Source organism: Juglans microcarpa x Juglans regia, chromosome 1S, assembly GCF_004785595.1.
Source record: "Juglans microcarpa x Juglans regia isolate MS1-56 chromosome 1S, Jm3101_v1.0, whole genome shotgun sequence".
NCBI lineage: Eukaryota > Viridiplantae > Streptophyta > Magnoliopsida > Fagales > Juglandaceae > Juglans > Juglans microcarpa x Juglans regia.
Genome location: NC_054595.1, coordinates 5,131,673 through 5,155,029, shown reverse-complemented (window position 1 = coordinate 5,155,029; position 23,357 = coordinate 5,131,673). Strand labels below are relative to the sequence as shown.

The 23,357-nt window shown below is 40.2% G+C and overlaps 1 protein-coding gene and 1 long non-coding RNA gene across 2 annotated transcripts; one reads left to right on the top strand and one right to left on the bottom strand.

Moving 5' to 3' along the window:
* The first annotated feature begins 1,582 nt into the window (after window positions 1–1,582).
* LOC121246672 lies at window positions 1,583–17,638 on the top strand. Its single transcript, XR_005937156.1, has 3 exons — window positions 1,583–1,593; window positions 12,689–12,692; window positions 17,417–17,638. It is a non-coding gene; the product is annotated as an uncharacterized LOC121246672 (long non-coding RNA).
* On the bottom strand, window positions 10,166–22,498 carry LOC121246671 (C-terminal binding protein AN-like). Its single transcript, XM_041144903.1, has 7 exons — window positions 21,562–22,498; window positions 20,515–20,683; window positions 20,213–20,343; window positions 15,694–16,494; window positions 15,514–15,561; window positions 15,104–15,217; window positions 10,166–10,533 (listed from the first exon to the last, which is right to left on the bottom strand). Exons 1-7 carry the CDS (start codon window positions 22,138–22,140, stop codon window positions 10,459–10,461), a joined length of 1,917 nt encoding a protein of 638 aa, XP_041000837.1. The 5' UTR covers window positions 22,141–22,498; the 3' UTR covers window positions 10,166–10,458.
* Window positions 22,499–23,357: the final 859 nt, after the last annotated feature.

The following is a 23,357-nucleotide window of genomic DNA, read 5'->3' as shown; positions in this document are numbered from 1 at the left end:
AAAGGTGAAGTTAGACACACAGGTAGCAGTCAACCAAGTGTTGGGAACATACGCCACCAAGGGAGAAAAATTAAAGAAATACCTGAGTCGAGTCTAGGAGGTGCGCGATCGATTTTCCTATTTTAGCATATCACAAGTGCCTCGAGAAAGCAAAGTAGTGGCGGACAAGCTAGGGTGTATAGTCTTAGGGATGGAGGATTTCCCATTCCCTGGGAAGACGAGAGAATGATAATAAAAGTCCCAGCAATAGGACCAGAAGTCTACATGATAAGCAACAACAAAATCGAGTGGGCAGGCGACATCATCAAGTATCTGGATGCGGGAAAACTCCCCTAAGGGAAAGATGAGGCAAGGAAGGTAAGAAGAATGGTGACTAAATTCGTAAAGGTGGATTGGATCCTCTATAAAAGGGGCTTATCTGCCCTTCTACTACGATATATCTCACTGCAGGAAGCACAATACATTTTAGTTGAGATATATGAAGGGATATGCGGAAACCACTCCAGGGGAAATACATTAACTAGAAAGGTAGTAAGGGCAAGATACTACTAGCCCAATACACTCAGGGATGCTAAAGCATTTGCAAAAAGGTGCGTCAAATGTCAGGCTTACGCACCAGTATCACACACACCCCCAGAAGAGCTGACTTCCATGACCAACCCTAGCAATTCGCCCAGTGGGGTGAGGGGTTGACCTAGTTAGACCCTTCCCACCTGGGAAAGAGGGAGTTAAGTTCATGATTGTAGCAGTGGACTACTTCACGAAGTGGGTGGAAGCTGAACACTTGGTGACCATCACAACCAAAGTCGTGACGAAGTTCTTATGAAAGAATGGCATTTGTCATTACGGGATTCCGCAAAGCATAGTCTCAAATAATGGGCGACAATTTGATTCAGGTCAAATATTCATCCCAGGACACCCACAGGCGAATGGATAGGCAGAGGCTATGACCAAAGCATTGTTGGAAATCCTGAAAAAGAAGCTGGCGGGCAAGAAAGGAGAATGGGTGGAGAAACTACCATGAGTATTGTGGGCCTACAGGACCACAGTAAAGACCCTTACAGAGGAGACCCCATTCACCTTGGCATACGGGAGTGAAGCAGTACCCCTCCATGGAAGTCGGCCTGCCAAGTTATAAGACCAGCCATTTCTCGACGCCCAAAAATGATGAAGCTATGGAAGAGCACCTCGACCTCCTAGAGGTAGAGAGAGAGAGAGAGGCAGCTGAAGTCAGGATGCTACTCGACAACAAGAAGGCAGAACATTATTTCAACAAAAGAGCCAGACCCAAGACATTCAAGGTATGAGATCTAGTGCTGAGGGAAAGCGGGGTCACCACCAAGGAAGAGGGCAAGCTCATACCTCGATGGGAAGGACCATACGTAATAGTAGCCAACCATAAGCCTAAGTCATACCGCTTGAAGGATAACTAAGGCAAAGAGCTTCAACATCCCTGGAATGCAGAACATTTGAAGAAATTCTATCTATGATTATGTTAATTTCTTGATTTATTAGAACTCTGCTGTTAAATTCTTGATTATGTTTTGTAGTAAATAAAGCATCTGTTCCGAGCCAATTCCCCAAGGAAAAAGGGTGCAGAGGTCATCAGACCACACCACCCTTAAACACTAATGTCGAGTATCAAGACTCACACCTTAAACACCAATGTCAAGTACAAAGACTCGTAGTGCCAAATAAAAAAAGCGTAAAGGTCATCAGAACACGTTACCCTTAAACATCAATGTCGAGTACAAAAACTCGTGGTGCCAAGGAAAAATGGCGTAGAGGTCATCCGACCAAACGTCCTTTAAACACCAATATCAAGTACAAAAACTCGCGGTGCCAAGTAAAAAGAGCGCAGTGGTCATCAGATCACGCCATTCTTAAACACCAATGTCAAGTACAAAGACTCGCGGTGCCAAATAAAAAGGGTGCAGAGGTCATCAGACCACACCACCCTTAAACACCAATGTTGAGTACAAAGACTCGCAATGTCAAGGAAAAAGGCCGCAGAGATCATCCGACCACGCTACCCTTAAACACCAATGTCAAGTACAAAAACTCGTGATGCCAAGTAGAAAGGGCGCAGAGGTCAACTGACCACGCCACCCTTAAACACCAAATGTAGAAAAAACAACAAGCCACTCGTAAAGTAGAAAGAAAGAACCTCATGAAATTAATGCAAAGTGTAGCACAATAAAAAAGCCAAAACTGATTAGTGTTCCCAACATGTACAAGTACAAAAGGCAAGTACAAAAATGTTTGTATCATTTACAAAATGTTGTTGCAAATGTAGTAGGGGAAATAGTCATTTACAAAATGCTAAGTACTAGGACCGCCGGAAGGTTGAGGTAGATGAGGACTGTCAAAGGCATCGGGCATGGTGTCCCGACCAAAGCGTCAACAAATTGACGCGAGGCTCCATCAGGTTTAAACATCTCCAAATCTAAATGCCTCTAGTCAGTATGGGGATTGGCCAGCAAGTGTGATCTAAGTCGCAACTCGCCAACCCCATACCCATAACCAAAAGCATGATCCCTAATGCCACGAGTTGACGCCAGCTGATGATGAAGGCGAACAAGTTCCTCCCTCGCAGTTGCCAAGTCAAACTCCAACTTCTTCATTAGCTGGTCCTTTTCCTTCAGTCGTTTATCCTTATTGAGAAGAGTTTCATTAAGCTTCATCTGTTGTTCGTCTATGTCGGCGCAAACTTTCTAGTATTCCTCATGTCGTTTGGTCAACTCTTCCAGAGCTTCGCACGCCTCAGAAAGGTAAAGATTAACTTGCCGCTTGCTCTCTTCTAAGGCTGTCAACAGCTCCTGAGTTCAGTGCATTGTCACTAAGAACTAGGAAACTCCTAGCAGACAGAATTGAGTTCCTCTTTGCGGGCAGAGAGCTTAGAGTGAGCACGACCCCACTTTGACTCTAACTCCCCTCCCTCCCTCCTCGGACAAGGGAAAGTTGAGCCCTAGTGAAATCACGCTCTAACTCCAACGGTCCCAACGAGAAGTTGTCTCGGACCTTCACCTCTGTGGCGCGACGGAGTTCATCGTGAAGGTGAAAAACCTCATCGTGGAGAATATCCAAGTCGCCTGCCAGAGAGTGCACATAGCCATCAACTTGCTCAAGTAGGATCTCCAACTCCGGCTTCTTGCCCTTCCAACTCTCAAATTCCCTCTTGGCGTAGAAAGAAAAGACACGCCTAGAGCGAACTCATCTTCCAAGTCAACACGGTCTGCCATGATTCAGGCCGCCAAATCATCAACTCCCTACAAAGATAAAACCCAAAAAAGTCAAGCAATCATCTTAGAAAAATGGTAGAGAGAAAGGAGATAGGCAGAATTGGAGATACCCCATAAAGGAAATTTCTAAGCCGATTGGCCATATTGGTGATCGCACAGAACCAGGAGAGGTGATCCCCCCCCCCCACCCCGCTCGACCGCGCACCCCAGCGACACTTCCCCATCATACCTCACCTCAGGCCATAGCGAGGACCAAGGAGGAAAGCATCAGGAGACACCACCTTTGAGCCAACTCCAATCCCAGGGGCCTTACCCAAATCTCCCACCAGGCAAACAGCGTCGATGTAGGCAACAAGTTCAACATCTCCCAAATTAAGGTCCTCACTTGCAAGACCGCCCAGAGGAACACCCTCCTCTAAGGGAAAAGGTTCAGAGTCATCCCCAAAAGTTGAAGGAAAAGGAGAGGGGATAGAAACGTTGTCACCTCTAACCCCCAGGTCGAGTGGAGGGGTCCCCCCACCCCCTCGGGCGGAGATAGTGATAGGTAAAAAAGGGGCATTGAAATTGTGCCTTCACTTTCTTCTTCTACTTCACAAACAGGAACGTCACCGCCTTCTCGCCACCCCGGACACCACAGTCACCTAGGGTACCATCTCCACAGCCTTGATTTTCCTCATGGGTCTGATGATCATCAAGGCTCAAAGAGAAGGCGGCGTCCATATCAACATTGACCTCGCTGCCTTCCCTTGGCAAATTAGAAGCTTCACATGTAGGGAATTCGAAGGCTGGGCTAGATGCTGAATCAAACTGCTGGGAAGGAAGATCAAAGTCAAACGCGATCGTCAGGTCAGAAAGGGCTTGACCCATCAAACCCTCGATGTCATCAAGACCTAGCGAAGGCGTGCGTGTTGGTGGGCGATTAAGGGTAGAAGGTGAGGTACCTTAAGGTCGGTCAGCAGAGCGGGGGAGGCCCAGACACCTATGCATCCAACACCCCTCTTCGCTATGGGAGAAGGTGTATCCATAATAGGCTGGCGAGAACATTTCCTCAAAGCCTTTGGAGTAGACTCCGAGGGAGACTTAGTTGGGGGAGATGGTGCCATAGCCTTACTCAAGAGAAGGTGACCTTTGCCTTCGAACGATCAGACATCACCAAGAAACGATCAATATTGGCGGTCGTCAAGAGATCCTCAATCCAAAGGTCATCCTTATGTTCACTCGCCCAAGTGGCAACCATGTCGACACGGGATTGTTCTCATTCAAATAGAGGCTCCAAAGCCGCCATTAGGCCCTTGTTGTTGGGAACTTTACTCCAGGTGGCTCTAATTGGGAATTCCTGGCGCATAGCCTCTGAATTGGGAAATTCCCAACCTATGCCAGAGACCAAGAAAAATTTACTCGTCCATTGTTTGGCGTTCGAATGACAACTCTCAAAACGGGCCAACCACTGCTTCCTAATTCGAAAGCTGCTAATATTGCCTGGAGAGCTCCTCAGAGAATAAAACACCAAGAACTATTGGGCGGTTAAATCTGGGTATTCTTCCCTAGCAGGTTCCAAAATCAAACGAAATACAATGCAAGAATAGAGAAGAACCCGCCACGCGTGAGAATGAAGCTGCACAGGGGCCAGCCGAAGAACCCACAAGAATGTCGCGTACTGGGCGACAGAAAGGGAATAGCAAACCGTGAGTTAGGGCACAGACGGGAAGAACAACCTTTTCGGCAAACCCTTCCTCATCGACACAACCACAACGAGGGAGTTCCAGGAGTATTGAGTCTGGAATCCCATAGGTGTGGCGCAGATTTGTCAAGTCCCTAGTCGTGAGGGTAGAGCGCCACCCATAACCTTCAAAACACAAGACGTCTTTAGCAGAGGAAGACTCAGGTGCAGCAGGGGTTTAGGATGTGTTTAGTTGGGCCATGAGGATGACAAAGAAGCAGAACGAAAAGAAGAAATGGGGAAGGTTAGAGTCACAGATAAAGAACTCGAGATAGTGGGGTCTCAAGAACATAAAGAAGAAATGAAGAAATCGGAAAGAAGATGGAGAAAAATGAGGAGTAGAGAAATGAAGAATAGGTGATAACTGCAGACCATTATTACCTGACTAAATGATGTGATTGAAAGAGAACGTAGCGACAGTTATTGGGTAACATACGCACATTTTCCAAGTTTGAAATCCCCACCTCTTGATAAGTGGAAACGACAAGTAAAGTAGTAAATAGGCTAGCAGGGTGGTCTAAAACATCCTCAACTGAGTAAAGCCAAATATTTGTAATTTGTTCGTTATGAATTCCTCACGCTTATATGCGAGAGGAATTAGTGGGATAACTAGAGGAGTTAATATTGGTCTGGCCCAAACTGGGGGCCTAAAGCTCATCAACCATAGAGGATTCAAAAAAGTCATGTAGCTTAACAAAGACCCTAGCCACCCTATTTATCAGGGAGGGATAACCACACATTATGGATATAGACCACGTGGTGATTAGATAATTCCAATTCATCATGGATAAACCTTCTAACGGCTAAGTATTGTGCAAAGTTAATTAGTTTATAGTATTCATCCAATATTCTCAATGCTTATATATAGGGGCAACAGGTAACCTTCGATCATTCTGATTAAGCATTCTCGAATTATTATCTCTCACACATTACTGACTTAAGCATCGAAGGTGTCACAGGCGCTCCATGCCGCCCACTTAACGACTTGCAAGTTAACGGTTAACGATCACGACCAGTGGTGGGACACGTCCTTTACAATTTATAGTACTTTCAACTGGGCATACGTGCCTTGCACATAACATCCTTACTAGTGTGTGTGTGTGTGTGTGTGTGTATCTCTTTATATAGATAAAGAGCCTATCAAACAGAAATTTCTTGTTTTAACGAAGCTACAGTAATTTTAACTGTTTCCATTAACATTCCGTTAAATCCATCTGGCCCATCGAACTTTTGGTTGCTGTAAAAGAATATTTATGAGAAAGGAAAATAACGCTTCATCGCTCTCGCTTCATCTTCCACATGAGAGTTCCCATTATTAAAGAGTTCACTCCCGACTCATTAATGGGGGAAGGCAAGCTCGATCTTTCGGACAATCTCATCTCATCTAAACCTTCTGATCACTCCTAAACCTTCAAAGGTATTTGCCCGCTCTTCCACTCTACTTCGTTTTTCTTTTTCATTTGAATTTGTTCGAGATTTTCATCGGTTTCGATTGGTTTGGCTGATTCTGAAAATGCAAAACCTCATAGCCGATGGTTCGCAAGATCTGGATTCGATGTGAGGTTGGGGGTTGTTGATCTGGAGCATCATAGTTTGTGGTGTACTACTTCATTTTCTTTTTTGAGCAATCAACCCCGTCAATTAGGGTTTTCAACATATCTAAACCTTCCGATCACTCCTGGACCTTCAAATGTATTTTCCTGCTCTTCCACTCTACTTCGTTTTTCTTTTTCATTTGAATTTGTTCGAGATTTTCATCGGTTTCGATTGGTTTGGCTGATTTCGAAAATGCAAAACCTCGTAGCCAATGGTTCGCAAGATCTGGATTCGATGCGAGGTTGGGGGTTGTTGATCTGGAGCATCATAGTTTGTGGTGTACTACTTCATTTTCTTTTTGAGCAATCAACCCCGTCAATTAGGGTTTTCAACATAATCTGCAAATATGTTTCTGATTTTCATTCCATTTTATTGGTCATATTTCATATCATTTTTATTTATTTATGTTGGTTTCATTTTTATTTATTTCAGGCCTCAGGTAAAGAGTGTTGCCACTACTATCAAAGTGTGTGTGTGTGTGTGTGTGTGTGTGTGTGTGTCACTTATTTGTATGTGGTCACTTGAGTGCGCTCTTTTATGCATTTTGTTGTGAAGTTTAGAGATTGTTCTGTAAAAGTTTTGGAGACTGCTCTGGCTTTGCAGGAATCAGGGTGTTTTTCTATTGTTTTGGAATGTGTGCCTCCACTAGTGACTGCTGTGGCTACATCAACTCTTCGGATTCCTACAATTGGTATTGGCGCTGGACCTTTTTGCAACGGACAAGTTAGACCATCTATGGAGCTCTATAACTGATTAACTCTTTGCTAGTATTGATATGTTGGATATGTCTCTGTATGGGATTCATTTTGTTGTTGGATGGATAATAGGCTAATTGAGTAAGTTTGTTTTACAAGATGTAGTCTAAATATAGTCTTTTAGTATAGATATTGATATGTGTGTGTGTTTCTAGCTTGAATTTTCTGATTGTTGCTGTCTATAGTACAAAGCACTTGTGAGAAAGATATCAAATATGGTTTGGCTTGGCTTGACCAGGCTTGTACCACACACCTTCAAGTGGCTTACACGAAACGACGGTAACATAATATATAACTTGAAAATCATTTTGAGAAAAGCATAACATCTGAATGTCAAGGGCATGATCATCTAACTTTGTTTCCCTAACCTCTCTACTGAACACTTCTTAGTAACCTAAAACAAACATTAGTCATTGCTCTATTCTTGGGCATTTTTCTAATGTTTGGGTCCTAAACATGCTTCTAAAGATAGTGTCAAATCTGATTTTCTATGTTAGACATGTTTCTTTATTTTTTTTAATAAAAAAAATTATTCTCTCATGATCACATTTAAATCATATGTTGACAATGCTACTCATACACTATGTGCTGTAATTCCATCCTTGTGTTAACGGAGTTTATTTTGTTGCAAGTCCTAAGAGTGTATAACACTAGGATAATTTGAGTCGTTGGAAGGATGAATGTGTGTTCGAAACTATGGTCTTAAAGTCCTAAACAAGGGTTCCTTGAGAAGGTCCAAAAAGCAACATCTTTGGATGGCTGCTGTGCTACAAACTTTTCTGTAGTGGCCAAAACTTGGCCATTCAATTGTTACATGCTCCAATTGAGACAGAGGAATCATTTTCCATATGGCTGCAATTTTGAGATTACCGGAAAACCTTTCAAACAATCCAGTAGATCCACCACCCTTCTCTTCTAGGCTTCTCATCAGAATTTATTTACTTTCTTTTGGGAATTCTGTCATAGACAATTTGTTTTTTTAATTTTTTTTCCCCACCCATTCATCATCCCTCCCTATGGTGTGTATGCATACACTTTATATCTGAATTTTCCAAGGCTAAAGTGATAGTCTAACATCCCACAGTACTCTGAGGTGCATATGTGCCTTTCCTTGATGTTCCTGTTAGACGTTAGATATTCTCCTGAGAATTAGATTATATTTGAGTTTGGGCATTTTTAATAGTTGCAACCTATATGAATATAAAAAGAATAATAATAATTGAAACATAGACATTAAGGTAGCTGTCAACTTAGAGCTATCGCAGTTTCTGTTGGTCTGTATATGATCATGGAGCACATTCTTGATGGTAGCTCCCTTTTTGTACATCAATCTTTAATTTTTTTTAAAGGGGACAATACCCTGTAAATGTTTACACCAATTTTCTATTCTGATGAGATCAGAATGCTATTAAAGAACTTGAAGGCTTGGATTTATTTCTTGCCAAAAGGATGAATTATTGAATCCTATGCGTGTTACATGTCATTTTGAACCAGCTGCCCCTTATGCAAACACACCAGTTGCCCCTTCAACCAGCTGGTGTGTTTGCATTGAATCCTATGCCCAAATCACACCAGCTGCCCTTATGCAAACAAATAGAACCCATACCTGATCTGCCGAACTAAACATAAAAAGCCCACCTTACAAAGAAACTTGCCCCCGAACCCCAAGCCCAATCCACCAAATCTTAAGCCTAACCTTACCTTCATCTCCATTGATCTCGTCTTCTTCTCTGGTCTCCCACACCCATGGAGACCAACTCTCCTCCTATTGGTACCACTTTTGGAGAGACTAGCCAGATAAGGGAACATGATAATATAAAACCCATGTTCCCAATCATGAAGAAGATAGTCGATGATGGATGAGATCCCTAGCTAAAAGAGACGGTCTACACAGAGCACCCCCAACAATGGAAGACCAAAATGCTCATCCCAGCCAAAAAGGGTACATCAATAGTTTGCAGTCCCTCCAAGTGCTGCACTTGGAGGAAATATCTCATATTACATATGAACTCCGCTTAAAAATATTTTATATATCTTAGCATGTCGAAGACCAAGTGTAAGCAAGCAAAATTGGCCTAAAAGTTCAAACACTCTTAAATTCCACGTGGGCTCTACCCCAATTAAGTTCTAATCATTTGGATAATGATAATAAATTTATTTTATAATCAACTGATGCAAATATACTATTTTATTAAAAAAAATCTAATTTGACAAAATCACCCTAATTTAACATCGAGTTGTAAAAAAAAAAAATATATATATATATATATATATATTAATATATAAGCTAGTAGACCCCCAGTTTGAGCAGTTAAGCTCCAAGACGACGTGTCTATTCCTATCAATATTTTTCTTTTTACTAACATATATACAGTCCACTTTTACATACTGCTTGCACACTCTACTGATGTAATTGGCTACATCACTTTTTTTTAATATAAAATAATTATTTTGACCAATAACATCAGTGAAATATGCAAAAGTGACTATATGTAATAAAACTTGCTAAAGTTAAAGATTGTTGTCACAATTTGTTACATGAGATTACTCGAATTAAATGGATCGGGTTAACAATGAACCATATATGTAACCTTAACATTACAAGTTCTTTTATGATCCATGTAATGTTATAGCACCAACTTTTTGTATCTATCTCTTAAATTAAACAGCCAATTCAATTTTTAAGGTTTTGTGAATTTTGGGTGTTTGAAAAGTTTTTGAGATGTTTTAAGACGGTAGATCTTTTATGTTTGAGAATGAAACCATCTTTTGACTAAACAACCGTCTTTGATTTTAAAGACGATTTTGTTGCCAAGCATGACCTACAGTAGCAACACCACAAAACTATAAGATGAGCTAATAAACGACATTCCCACAGAACAAATCTCATATGTTCGAAGGGATCTCTCTTGTATATAACGTACATTCATCCATATGGAGATGAATAACCTAGAACACAGAGCGTTGAAGGTTGATAACACCTCCGAAATTCAAAAATAAAAAAAAAAATATAAATAGGAAGAAAAAATGGAAGAGAAGAAAAAGAAAGAGAAAATAAAAAATAAAGCTTTACAACTTATAGATTGTTCCAAATTAATACAAACCTCATGGGCAGGAAAAAGTTCGCGAGCTTAACTCTCAGAATTTAATCAAGCCAGCGAGTAATCCCATCATCTTCCCCAACAGCAGCCAAAACCTTAATGCGTACATCCAAAGCAGCCTACAGTTTGCCAATAATAGGGTATCATTCATGTAGCAGAAAAACACAAAAGGTAAATAGGGCGGGTACATTGCTTGAGAGCAGCTAAATATGGAAACGTTTAAGACGTTTTGACAAGTCATTTTTAAAAATTGCCCAAAGTGCACAAGAGATTTGGATTCTCTAAAGTTCAGACAATTCAGGGTCTAGAGTAGCAAAGATTGGCACAAAATAAATTTATTTAATGTTGCCTAAGAGAGTCATACAGACAAGAAGTTAAGAAAAAATGTATCCCACAATATTTATGCATGTTAAATATTGAAGATAAATAATTTTCGACACGGGATTCTGATGGCACCATTCCATAATTTTTGGGTCAGGTTGGAAAACCAATTTTTCGTGTAGCATATCAACAATTTTTTGGTTATTCCGGAAATACTGAACAGCCCTAGGAACAGCAAGGTACGATCAGTGGTATCAGAACGCAATCTCATTTAGATCATCAATCCATCCTTATAACCTTGCTTTGAAAAACCCAGGTAATTCTGCACTGCATGATCGCCAGTGCACACAACTGCCAAAACGGACTGCATCCCTTCCATTCCATCTTTTTGCCCATTCTTCTCTCAAAGGGTTTTTAGTGGCAAAGACACTCACGCACCCCCACCCACTCATCCCCAGATTTGTATCGATTTACTTGCCTTTACAATATATATACACAAATATATATATATTGAGTTATATATATATATATATGTATAAAGGGTCAGCTGCAACGTGCCCACCATCACCAATTCGCTATTAGTTGATTAACTCATTATATATATATATATATATATATATATATTTTTATAAGTATCAACTCATTATATTTTGGCCATGCATACAACAAGAAGTTGCTTCCATTCAAGCATGGGTTGAAAGTTAGGTTCTCTTGTCTGGCCAATTGGTCAACAAGATCAGATCAACAGTGCATTAGCAACAACACCTAGGATAAAACATTAAGTTCAATGTCTCAAGTCTTTAATCTCAAGGTCTTGGTATTAGCCAGAAACATGATATAGCGTGCTCACCATCATAACTGTACATGGATTACAGTAGTGAAGAATATCTTGAAAGAAAAATGCTCTTCGGCCACCACATCTATGGCTCATTATTACCGCCTGAGGTGGCACAGCCACGTGGCAGCCACCTGTATAAAAAAATTTCGAAAAAACTGCTCGAAACCTCTCCACCTGAAGTTCGTCCTTCTGAAACCCCTCCTATCTGAAATTCGAAACCAGAATAAGTCCCTTCTGAAGTTCGTTCTCCCATATTTCGAAACCCCTTCTAAATCTCAAATCAGAAGCAAATTCTATCCAAGCAAATTTTAGCTGCCACAGAACTCTCTCTAAATCCAAAACCCCATCTAAATCCAAGTGTCACCAACCAAAGCAAAAAAGTCTAGTTGCAGAGCAGAGAGCTGGGACGTTTAATAATTCTATCATAAAGCTTCAAGTAATATGGTAACAACCATGTCGATATACACCGGAAATGAACAAGTTACGGAGAGCCCAATAAACCTAGAAAATAGACCCACAATCTTGCAGAGAAGCTTCACCAGAAAAATAGACCCTTCTTCTTCCTCCCCGTTCTCAGCCGAAAGCCCCCATGGAGATGGAATTGAAAATAAGACAAAAGGAAAAGCGATGCTATTGTGCTTTGGAGGGATTCTTCTCATCAATCCCATGGCCGCCTCTATTTTTTCTCTCTTTGTCCTTGAGATTTGCACAGCTACTGGAAGAAGAAGAAGAAGGTGATCAAACGAAGAAAAAAAATAGAAAACGGAATGGACCCAACCCGATTTCAGTAGCTCGAGGACGGAGTGGAGGCAGGCGCAATAGAAAACTGGTCGGCAGGCAATTTCAGCAAGAGAAAACTCAGTTTGGCCTTTTTTTTTTTTTTTTTTAAATCACTAAACCGGAATGGCAGCCACGTCTATTGTCCACGTCGAGCGGTAAGGAGGAGGGGTCACAATGAGGCAGCCCTGTAGCACCACCCATCTTGATAATGCCCCTCCTCCTAAAACTCAACCCAAAATAGAAAGGCTCTTGAAATTGGAAAGGTAATTTCTTTTTATAAGTAATTTGGAAAGGTATAGAGTTGTCAGAACCCTGGAAAAGGCTTGTGCTTCCAGGTGAGTGCCTGAACATCCAGAACCTGGGAAAACCCTTCAGGTCCCACCCTTCCAAACTATAAATTGAGACCAAATCACCCAACCAGGTTGCGCCTCAAGTCACAGAGTCATGAATCCCACCTTGAAGAAACTTAAGCAATTGAAGAAAACCTTAGTCAGAAATCTATTGGACAACTAGACTGCCAACACTATTCTCAACATCCACCCCTCCCAAGAGGTGTCTCAAGACAAACTAATCTGGACACGGGAAAAATATGCCCCCTCTACAATCATCTCCACATAAACTTGACCAACACAGCCCAACACCCTCTCAAAATCCCCCTGTTGCCTATGCATGGAAACTCCTATGGCAGGTCAACTTGCACAATTGACTTAAACTCCTATTTTGAAAAGTGTGGGGTGGAACTCTCTCCCCACTAAAAGCAAGCCAGCACCATTTCTTCCACTTACCGAAGAAGAGTCATGGCCTAATCTTCGAACATCCAGAATTGAAACTCTAGAGCCTTGTTTATTACATGCCACTTAGCAAGAATGATATGGAGGTAATCTCCTTGGCCAATTGACATGTCTACAAAGAATAGGATCATATTAGCTCTTTTTTTCATAGATACATGCATTTCCGATGCCGGCACATATTAGCTCTTAAACCTCACACAACCCAAAATATCAATCCCAAAGAGATCCACCATTTACTCTGTTGCTAATTCAATGGACCTGATATGGCTAATGAGGAACAAAACACTCATGAATAGATTTGCCCTATTACCATTCAACTGGCTTGCCAGATCAAGAAAATCGAAAGTAATTGCTTAACAGACGACCTCCCCTATGTACCCATTACACTCTTGGTACCCCAACTTAAAAGCTAAAAATTCAAATAAGATGTCATAGTTCAAGACATCAAATCATGTTGGCTACTATTTATTTTTTTTTTATAAGTAAAAGGAAGGAGTAAATGTTGGCTACTATTTATAGGGACAACATGGGCTTTATTATCCAAGCCTGGACAGAAAAGCACCCACCTTTGGCTCCCAAAATTGGAGAGGCCCAAGCTGCCGTTTTAGCAGTATACAAAGCAACTAAGTTGGATTTGGAAAATATCAATTTGGAAGGCTAGTCTTTAGCAGTTTTCCTGGCAATACAAGATCCAGGTCTCCTCAGCAATTGGGATATTTTCCCAACCAAAAGTCACATCCACATGTTATCTCAGATTGGGAAGCCAGCAAATTCCATTAAGTGCCAATTTTTTTTTTTTTTTTTTTTTTTTGATAAGTAATAATTTTATTCAAAGAAATAAGTGCCAATTTTTTAGAGCAGAACCTTGCGAATGAGCCACCACCACCAATAGTAGAAGCATTCCTAGTAGAGAAACCTTCCCACCAGACATGGTGCGAAGGTTTGCTTCACACAACCCAATAGGAGACATAGAATTCAGTCGAATTTAAAAAATAATAATAATAAATAAATAAATAAAATGACACAGGATGGTGTAAAGTGCCACTTAACACCACAGCCGGTCCAAAGATGGACTCTTCCCAGTAATTCTTTACCTTTCACTCTTATTCATATTTGATTGAAACCCAGTGGCTTTTCTTAAAGCCCCGTTTGGATATTGAGATGGTCTCAACCCATCTCATCTCATCTCAACATCCAAACACCACTCAAACACAAACACTTTTCAATTTCAACTTTTCAATTTTTTCATCTAATCATTTACCTAATCATTACAACTTTCCCAAACTTCCAAACAAAACACAAAAAACAATTCTAACTTTTTTAAATCCCAAAATAAAGATTATATTAAAAAATTATATTCTAACAATATTTAAATTTTATAATTTTTTTATTCAACTTTTTCTCTCCTTTCCCAAAACCTCATAAAACATCTTAATTTAAACTATTTCACTACTATTCACAAACTATTTTACTATTGTTCATAGATTTCTTATCTCATCTCAACATCCAAACGAAGCCTAAAAAAAAGAAAATATTCTATTTCCTAACCAGCAAATTGACATAAGAACCATCCATATCACTATACTAATATTGGAGACACCTTAGGACAGTAGTGGTTTCACAAGAGAATTTTTTCTCTTAAAAAGTCTGATCCCATCTGACATTTATAGTGTGCTAAAACATACCTCGGAGAACTAAGGTTCCATATACTCAAGGATATTAATGTAGAATTCCTAGACATGTGAATCATCCAATCCTTAATTCCATGGTGTTGAAAGTGCAGATCTGAAGTAGACCAACTAAACTCTTGGAAGTCTTGTTGAATTGGATTTGGGTAACCAAGGAAAAAAGACTCCAATCACCAATGGCTACTGTCTATGTTATTTTGCATTTGTCAAGAAATAGCAACCAAACAATTCGGCAGCATATGCAACTACATGAAGCAACAAGTGAACTTACCGACGGATTTCTACAGTTAATGAGTTGGCACGCCTCCAAAGGACCTTCCAACATCCAGCTCTCCCAGACATCAAAGCTGTGACTAGCAAATACAAATTCCATTCTTCTATTAATCTGCCATGTCAAAATAGAAACTGCTTCTATTACCAAATAACAACATTGATGATATAACTACATTTAAATTTTCAGGAAATCAGCTAATTTAGTAAAATATTTTCAGATCCCACGGACAACTTTTTTTTATCAACTTGATGAAGCGTGAAAAATTAAACATTAATTTTTATTTTTTTTTTATAGGTAAACAAAACTTTATTGATCAAAGAATTAGGCAAAGCCCAATACAAAAATTAAACATTAATTTTAAACACTCCAATAACAATTTCAGTCACCACCTTGTACAATTGTCGTACCTGCAATAATTTCCCACCAGCAGCAAATGATCGCAAACCAATTGTGTCCTGAAGAAGTGGCATCCATGTATTGACATATCAGCCAACCAGGATTGCAATTAAAATTTCCAAGTTAAGCCAGTTATCATAAACTGAGAAATTAAGCCCTGCTTAAGAGAATCTAAGTTCCAGTCAACAAACCTTGCTTCTGAAAACGACAAGGAACTGTGCTGCAGGATCTCTTGTTGTTACATTTGACATGGTATCCAGGAACCAACCACCATTTTTAACTCTTTGCCTTGACACATGGAGCAAAGGACGATCTCTAGCATATAAGGCTACAACATACCCATCTTTCAACAATTCGTCAGACTTTCCACTGAGCTTCTTTTTTGATTTCAAAAGCTGGTCAGAAGTTGATTCTTGCATTGAATCCATAGGTGTTTTTCTATTTCTTGATTCGTCAGGGGAAGCAAACCGGGAACTGGAACTTAATGCTTGGTCCGTACCACTCATGGCAGTATCATCTTCTTGAAGCAAGGTACTTCCCTTTTCTAGTACCGAGGGTTCACCTGATTTTTGCTGGGACTTTTGACGTGTATGTCTCTTCTTCGCCTTCTTACCTGATCTGCTTCGCCTTCCTTCAGATCTGGTAGCGGTATTTTGAGACAAACCTGAAACCTGGTGCTGGCTGGGAGACTCTTTGGAGTTTTTAGTACCCTTTTTCTCAGAGCTTTCTGGGCTTACAAGAACATCATCTGTCAATTGCTCACCAACCAAACCCTGCAGAGCACTTTCATTGTCTTGCTTATCAGCTTGTGCATTTTCATCATCTATTTCACTTTCCTCTTCTTCCTCATCAGAAATGGCATTCTTTGGAACAACACCATCAATGAAGAATGTCTGCAACAAAGAGGTAGCTTTATCCCTTATCTCCATCCATACTTCGTCACTATAGTCTGCACTTCGTGGAAGAATCAATACATTGGGCATCTCCTTTACCTGAATACAGCATGATAAGATATATTAAAGTCACCTAATGGAAAATATTCTTAATGGCTCTACTTGTGAATCTGTCATGGATAGGGAGTGTCCTCAGGAAGACTTCAGAAAGAAACCCATGTCACTTTCCTTCTAATGCCAATGTTAATGTCAGAGCTTTATTCCCAATGGACAGAACGAAAAATGGATTGGGGATTTGATAACACCGAGTGATGGAACTAGACATGACTCCTTGGCCATCTCCAAAGAGTTGAACAAGTTTGAGGTAGCTGCCCCTACAATGATGTTTATGGAGGTGTAGCAGAGGCGAAGTGGGTATTGAGGCTGTTCTCCACCAGCTGTGACAGGAAAAAACTTGCGGTTGGATCACTTCTCTAGCCGAAATTCCTTTTACATAGTATTCTTTAAGGTGGTGAATTTTGGGAGGTTCTTTGATTGTGGTTCTCTGAATTTGATTGGGAGAGCCTCAGTGTGCCCATTCCCAGAGGGAGACTATTTTGCTTCTTGTAATTATTGGTTGTTTGGCTTGCATAAGAGCATAATAGATGCTTGTTAAAATTTCGGTGACCAAATAGAGGCAGAATACCTTTGAACAATGAGATCCATAGTGCATAATATATGTTTGATAGAATGTCCAGGAACACAAACATAAAATTATGTATACACATCGAACGCCATAACGACAGAAGCCACACAAAATTAGGCAAGAGTTGGATATAAAATTGATTGAGGGATGATATGGAGTAATGTCCCCACGCACAAAGGAAGGAGGTTGGAGTAAAATTAATGGTGTTTTACGCATCTCTCTGCCCTCTCTCTCTCTCTCTCTGACATTCACTCATGCAAGAATATGAGCATATCTAGCAAAAAATGTGGAACTAAACACTATAATAAAGTTTTTTTTTTTTATCGGTAAACAAAGTTTTATTTTTTATTTTTATAAGTAAACAGTAGTATTAATAAGAATAGACATAGCCTAGGTACACAAGATGTTATACAAGAGATAAAACCTATCTAGTTTGCTAAAAAAGAAATAAGAAAATCATGTACATTTAGGCCATTAAAATCTACAGCAATAGCCCAAAGAAATAAGGTGCGGAAAAATAAAATCCTAAGATCCTCTATTGTCTGCTCCTCATATTCAAAAGTCCGCTCGTTATGCTCCCGCCATATGCACCACATAATGCAAATAGGAACCATCTTCCACACAGCTTTAATTTGTGGAGCACCACCCGACATTACCCAGCTAGCCAATAACTCTACCACTGTAGCAGGCATCACCCAATTTAACCCTATTCGAACGAACACGTCACTCCACAGGGCTCTAGCTGTCTCACAATATAGAAAAGATGATCCACTGTCTCGCCAGCTTTTTTGCACATACAACACCATCCTGGAATAATTACCCGGCACTTCCGCAGATTATCAGTAGTTAGAATCTTACCCAGAGCCACTATCCAAGTGAAAAATAGTGCATCTTCTCCAAGGGAAATGAGTGTTTGGAAGCGAAGTAAGGGATTTATAGAAGGAGCGAACCGAAAAAACACCCTTACCTGTTGGATTCCACCACAGCTTATCTTCTCGCAATCCAGACATCCTCAAAGAATACACTCGACCGAAAAAAGCCTCAAAACTGTATTTCCCAATCTTGAGCTACTCTACTAAAGGTGACATTCCAATGGACTTGATCCCCTGAATGAACCATGAGATCCGCCACTGAAGCCTCTTGATCACATGCCACACAAAAAATGGATGGGAAAGCGTCCGCTAGAGAATCCTCCCCACACCAAATGTCCCTCCAAAATTTTATACGAGTGCCCTCCCTCCCCTACCATAAATTTAGTATGTCGAGAAAACACCCCCCATCCACGTCGTATGTGCTTCCAAACCCCACCCCATAGGACCCATTCCCCTCTCTAGTACACCAATCCCCCCCCCCCCCTCCTACCATGTTTGCAATCAACCACTAATTTCCATAGAGCTTCTGGTTCCAAATTGTATCTCCAAAGCCATTTCCCAAGCAATGCCTGATTAAAAGTTCTCAAATTCTTAATCCCCAACCCACCTAAAGGAATTGGTCTGCACACCTTATCCCAACTGACTATGTGAAACTTGAATTCATCTCCCATCCCACTCCATAAGAAATCACAATAAAGTTTTTCGATCCACACTGCCACACTAGCTGGAATTGGAAATAAAGATACAAAGTAAGTTGGTAAGTTAGAGAGAATACTCTTGATGAGAGTCCCCCGGCCTCCTTTCGACAAATACGGTCTCTTCCACCCAACCAATCTTCATTCTATTTTCTCAATAACAGTGTTCCAAATAAACAGCCCGTGTTGCAGGCCCCAATGGTAACCCCAAATACGTCATAGGGAGAGAAGCGACCTTACACCCAAAAAAGAAGCACCTTCAATGCCCTAAGTTGGTCTTGCTCTGCATCATAGAAAATTAAAGTGTCATATGCGAATAAGGGGTGGGAAATTGAGATAAAGCCCCTCTGTAGATCACCCACTGAAAATCCAACCATAAGACCGTGACTAACCACAGTCGATAACATCCTACCCAGGGCCTCCATGATGATAACGAATAGAAGGGGGGACAGGGTGTCACCATGTCTTAAGCCTCAAGAGCTGTTGAAGAAACCGTCTGGATTACCGTTGATCAAAACTGAGAATCTTGCCTTTGAAATGCACCATCTGATCCACATACACCACCTCTCCCCAAAGCCACATCTTTTCAGTAAGTATAAGAGGAATTCCCAGTTTACATGATCATACACTTTTTCCATATCTAGTTTACAAATAATCCCTGGAGTGCCAGACTTTAATCTACTATTCAGACATTCATTGGCTATTAAGACCGAGTCCAAAATTTGACAACCCCTTACAAAAGCATTTTGTGGTTTTTAGATTACTTTGTCAATTGCCACCCCTAACCTGTTAGCTAGCACCTTTAAAATGACTTTTTATATCCCATTAATGAGGCTAATGGGCCTAAAGTCCTTCAATTCCAAAGCTCCGGATTTCTTCAGGATCAAAGAAATAAAAGTAGCATTCAGGCTTTTCTTGAATTTCCTAGCCAAGAAGAACTCCTAAAACTCATTCATAATGTCATCTTTCACCACCTCCGAACATGTTTGAAAAAACCCCATCGTAAAGCTATCAGGGCTTGTGCTTTATCCTTCACCATCTTTTAGACCACATCCAATACCTCCTCTTCCTCAAAAGATCTTTCCAACCAAGAGGTTGTCTGTGGTTCAATGGACTCAAAACCAAGTCCATCTAGTTTGGGCCTCCAGCCCTCATTTTCTATAAATAAATGTTTATAGAAATTCACCACATGTTCCCGGATCACAGGGGCCTCCGTGCAATCTCTACCATTGATTTTCAGCATCTTAGTTCTCCGTAAAGAAAGTTTTATTGATCAAAAGAATAGGCAATAGCCCAAGTATACGGGACATATACAAGAGCAACGCCTAGGCATGCTAGTTTAGTGATACAAGGAAATCATGGAAGGTCATTGCCATGAAAATCAATTACAATCAACTAATGGAATAAAGTATTGAAAAAAAAAACTGGGACAAAATCTTAAATTTGGTACAAAGTGGGAGAAGTAAAAAGCTGTATTGGAAAGGGATTCTCAAGCAAGCATGCACGAGTGGCACTCACATGCACATGCCTTTATACAGATTCATAAATACACACTAGTTACATACCCAGGCTTCCATCCATTGTGGCCCTTCAGCACCATCCAGGGCACAGCCAGCTATGGTGCCATCAATCAAAAGCTGCTTCACAGCACAATCATCCATCAGCTGACTGCTACCCGTATTGACAATAAAAGCCCCTGTGATATGGGAGAAAATGTTCCAAATTAAAAAAAAAAAAAAAAAAAAAAAAAAAAAAAAAAAAAAGGGAAAGGTGAACCACAACAAATGCAAAGTTCGACACAAAAATTGAAAAGTGGGATCCAATAGCCGTGAAAATTTTTTTTTTTTATAAGTGAAAAAATACGTACCAGGCTTTATATGCTGCAAGCATTCTGCATTAATAATGTGAACTGTTTCATTTGTTAGGGCACAGTGAAGTGAAATAAGGTCACTTGCAGCAAGTAAATCATTAAGAGTATCCATTCTTCGGGCTGCCGAAGGAAAAGTTATTGAAGTCCTGCTTACTTTTCCTTCTCCCTGAGCAAATGCAGATTAGGAAAGAGTTTCAGAATAAATCCAATTTCATATAACAAAGTAGACATGGACAAATTTCAACAATAGACCATGTATACAAAACGGTAGACGTACAACTTTATTGCCATGTTTGATTAGTGAGGTGATTTGAGATCACCTCAGACTACCTCACTACTATTCATAAATTATTCACAACTTTTTTACTACTTTTTCACCACTGTTCACAGATCATCTGAGACCACCTCAACATCTAAATGTTGCCTAAGTAAACTATTCCATAGAGTACAACCTCTTAAGCATAAAATGTAACTCTATTATTTTCTTTTTAAATTCAACCAATTACAACATACCATTTTTCAATCCATACATACCTTCTCACAACTAAAGAAGCACATTTTTTCAATTAAAGCTTTAATTGAACTAGGAAAAAATGACATAAAACTGGTCAAAATTAAACAGGTTATGATGCTAAAAACGTCAACCCCATGTGATTTTACTTCATAACTTTAAAAGATAAAGCACATTCCAAACTGCAAAAGCATCTCTTGGAACAAAATGTGTTAATTTCTATCTCACTCATAGCCTATTGACATCAGAACAGAGCACTTTTTCTCCAGTACATTACCTAAAAGTGCACCAAACATTTTAGTACGCAAATGCTAATCATGAAGTTCAAAAGTAGCCGAGTTCTTTGAAATCCAACCACTTTCAAACGCCAAATCTCTTACTCTATCAAATTCCGCTCAAGCATCAAAATAAAGCACGCCTTAAGCTACATAAGCATCATTCAAAAACAAATTTACAAAAAAAAAGATACAAATTTTGCCACAAGAGAATTGAACTACAACAATAGAAATCACTGGATATTAGCAGATTCGAACCTCATGAACGTCGAAATAGAGCACGCTCATCTTGAAGGCTAAGCTCCTAGTAGCCAAAGACTTAGCCGAGGCAGATCTACCTATGATGCCCAAAACCAAGCCACGGCAGCGTCGCATTCCTCGGCAAAGTGGCTGCACCGAGCCGAGCCATCCCGAAGCCGAGAGCGCATGGCGGGAGAGCAAGTGCGTCCTGCGCAGCAAGCCGAGGAAGAGCGCCATAACCGAGTCGGCGATCTCCTCGGCTCTAGAGGCGTCGACGTGAACGAGTCGGAGCCCGAGGTCGGCGGCAAGGGCGGAGTCGACGGAGCGGTCGGCGGAGCCGAGGCAGAGAATTAGCTGGTAGGGGCGGAGGCGGCGCTGGGCCGCGCGTGGGAGGTAAGAGAGGGAATGGAGGATAACAGCGGCGGCAGACTCGATCTTACCATCGGCCAAACGGCTGAGCGGGACGTGCTCTACTGCGGCAACCCCGACCAAAGACTCCTGCTCCAAAGCGCAATCTTCAATGCAATTAAGGGTGACCACAGAGGGCAGAGATGATGCGGGTTTGTTACGGTGGGACAATGCCGTAGAGGATCTCATCCTCTCCTCCTCTACTTCCACCAATACTAGCTATGCAAATGTCGCCGTTGCTGTCCGAAAAGGGAGAGTAAGAGAGTGCGATGGAGTTAGGGTTTATTGCCGAAACTTTAAGGGATTTCTAAGAGCACAAAGTGTAGAAGGAATTTCAATTTGTGGGGGTAAGAGCAGTTAGGGCTTGTTGAGGGCGATGGGTCGTTCTAGGTAGTCTCCAGTGCTCTTGGAGAGGTTCAATTGTCTCTCTCTCTCTCTCTGTGCGCAGAGTGTGCAGGCTCTGGCAATCACATTCCCCAACCCCACGGCATTTTTTAACTCTCATTTAACGGCTCCTTTGGAAGAAGAGTAATGATAACCTGAAGAAATATTCTATACTAGCTCCTCACTGTAATGCAACCTCCGCGCACCTGACCCGAACCGGTTTGGTTAATTATTATGGCTATAAATGAATCAGTCTGTTCGATAGTTTGTTCGGTATTCGTTCAGTTAAACTCATATCAAATTCAACTCGTAAAAGAAAAAAAAATTTATTTGTGAAAGTAGATATTCGCTCAAATTGTAAATGATACATATCCAACAAAACTCGACTCGTTAGCTCAATTCGATTAAAACTCATTAATATATTGATAAATATATACATACACCTATATATATATATATATATACACACACACATATATATGCACTAACTAATAATATAAGCATACCACTTTATAATTAAATATATAATATGTAATTTGATTACTTATGTCTATATAATGAATATACTTCATAAGTATATTTTATAATTTGTATAATAATTAGTAGATAAAATTTAATAATTTCACATACTAGTATATGGGAATCATATATGAAATAGATATATACTATCATATTAAGTGTATATATTAATAATATATGTAAGCATATAATATATTGTTATTTTTTATAAATATCAACTAGTTAGATATTAATTACTTATAAATTTTTTAAAATTTTATAATTCAATAGAGGTTTTACTTGTCAGTTATATAAATTCAATATTAGATTTATTTATTTATTTTATTAATTATTAAATATTATTCAAAAAATAAAAAAAATACACAGATTTAGCTTATCGAGCCGAGCTCGAACGAAGAATAAAAAAAAATCTTGAGCTCAGGCTCGAGCTCGAGCTCGAGTATTTTGAGTCGAGCCGAGCTCAGCAAGCCAAAGACTAGCTCGGCTCGGCTCGGCTCGATTAC

Coding starts and splice junctions, on each gene's coding strand:
- LOC121246671 (XM_041144903.1), bottom strand. CDS start 22,140: ATGAGATCCTCTACGGCATTGTCCCACCGTAACAAACCCGCATCATCT. Junction 20,684..21,561: donor TCTATTTCGACGTTCATGAG/GTTCGAATCTGC, acceptor GCATTTGCTCAG/GGAGAAGGAAAAGTAAGCAG. Junction 10,534..15,103: donor TTAACTGTAGAAATCCGTCG/GTAAGTTCACTT, acceptor GGCAAACTGTAG/GCTGCTTTGGATGTACGCAT.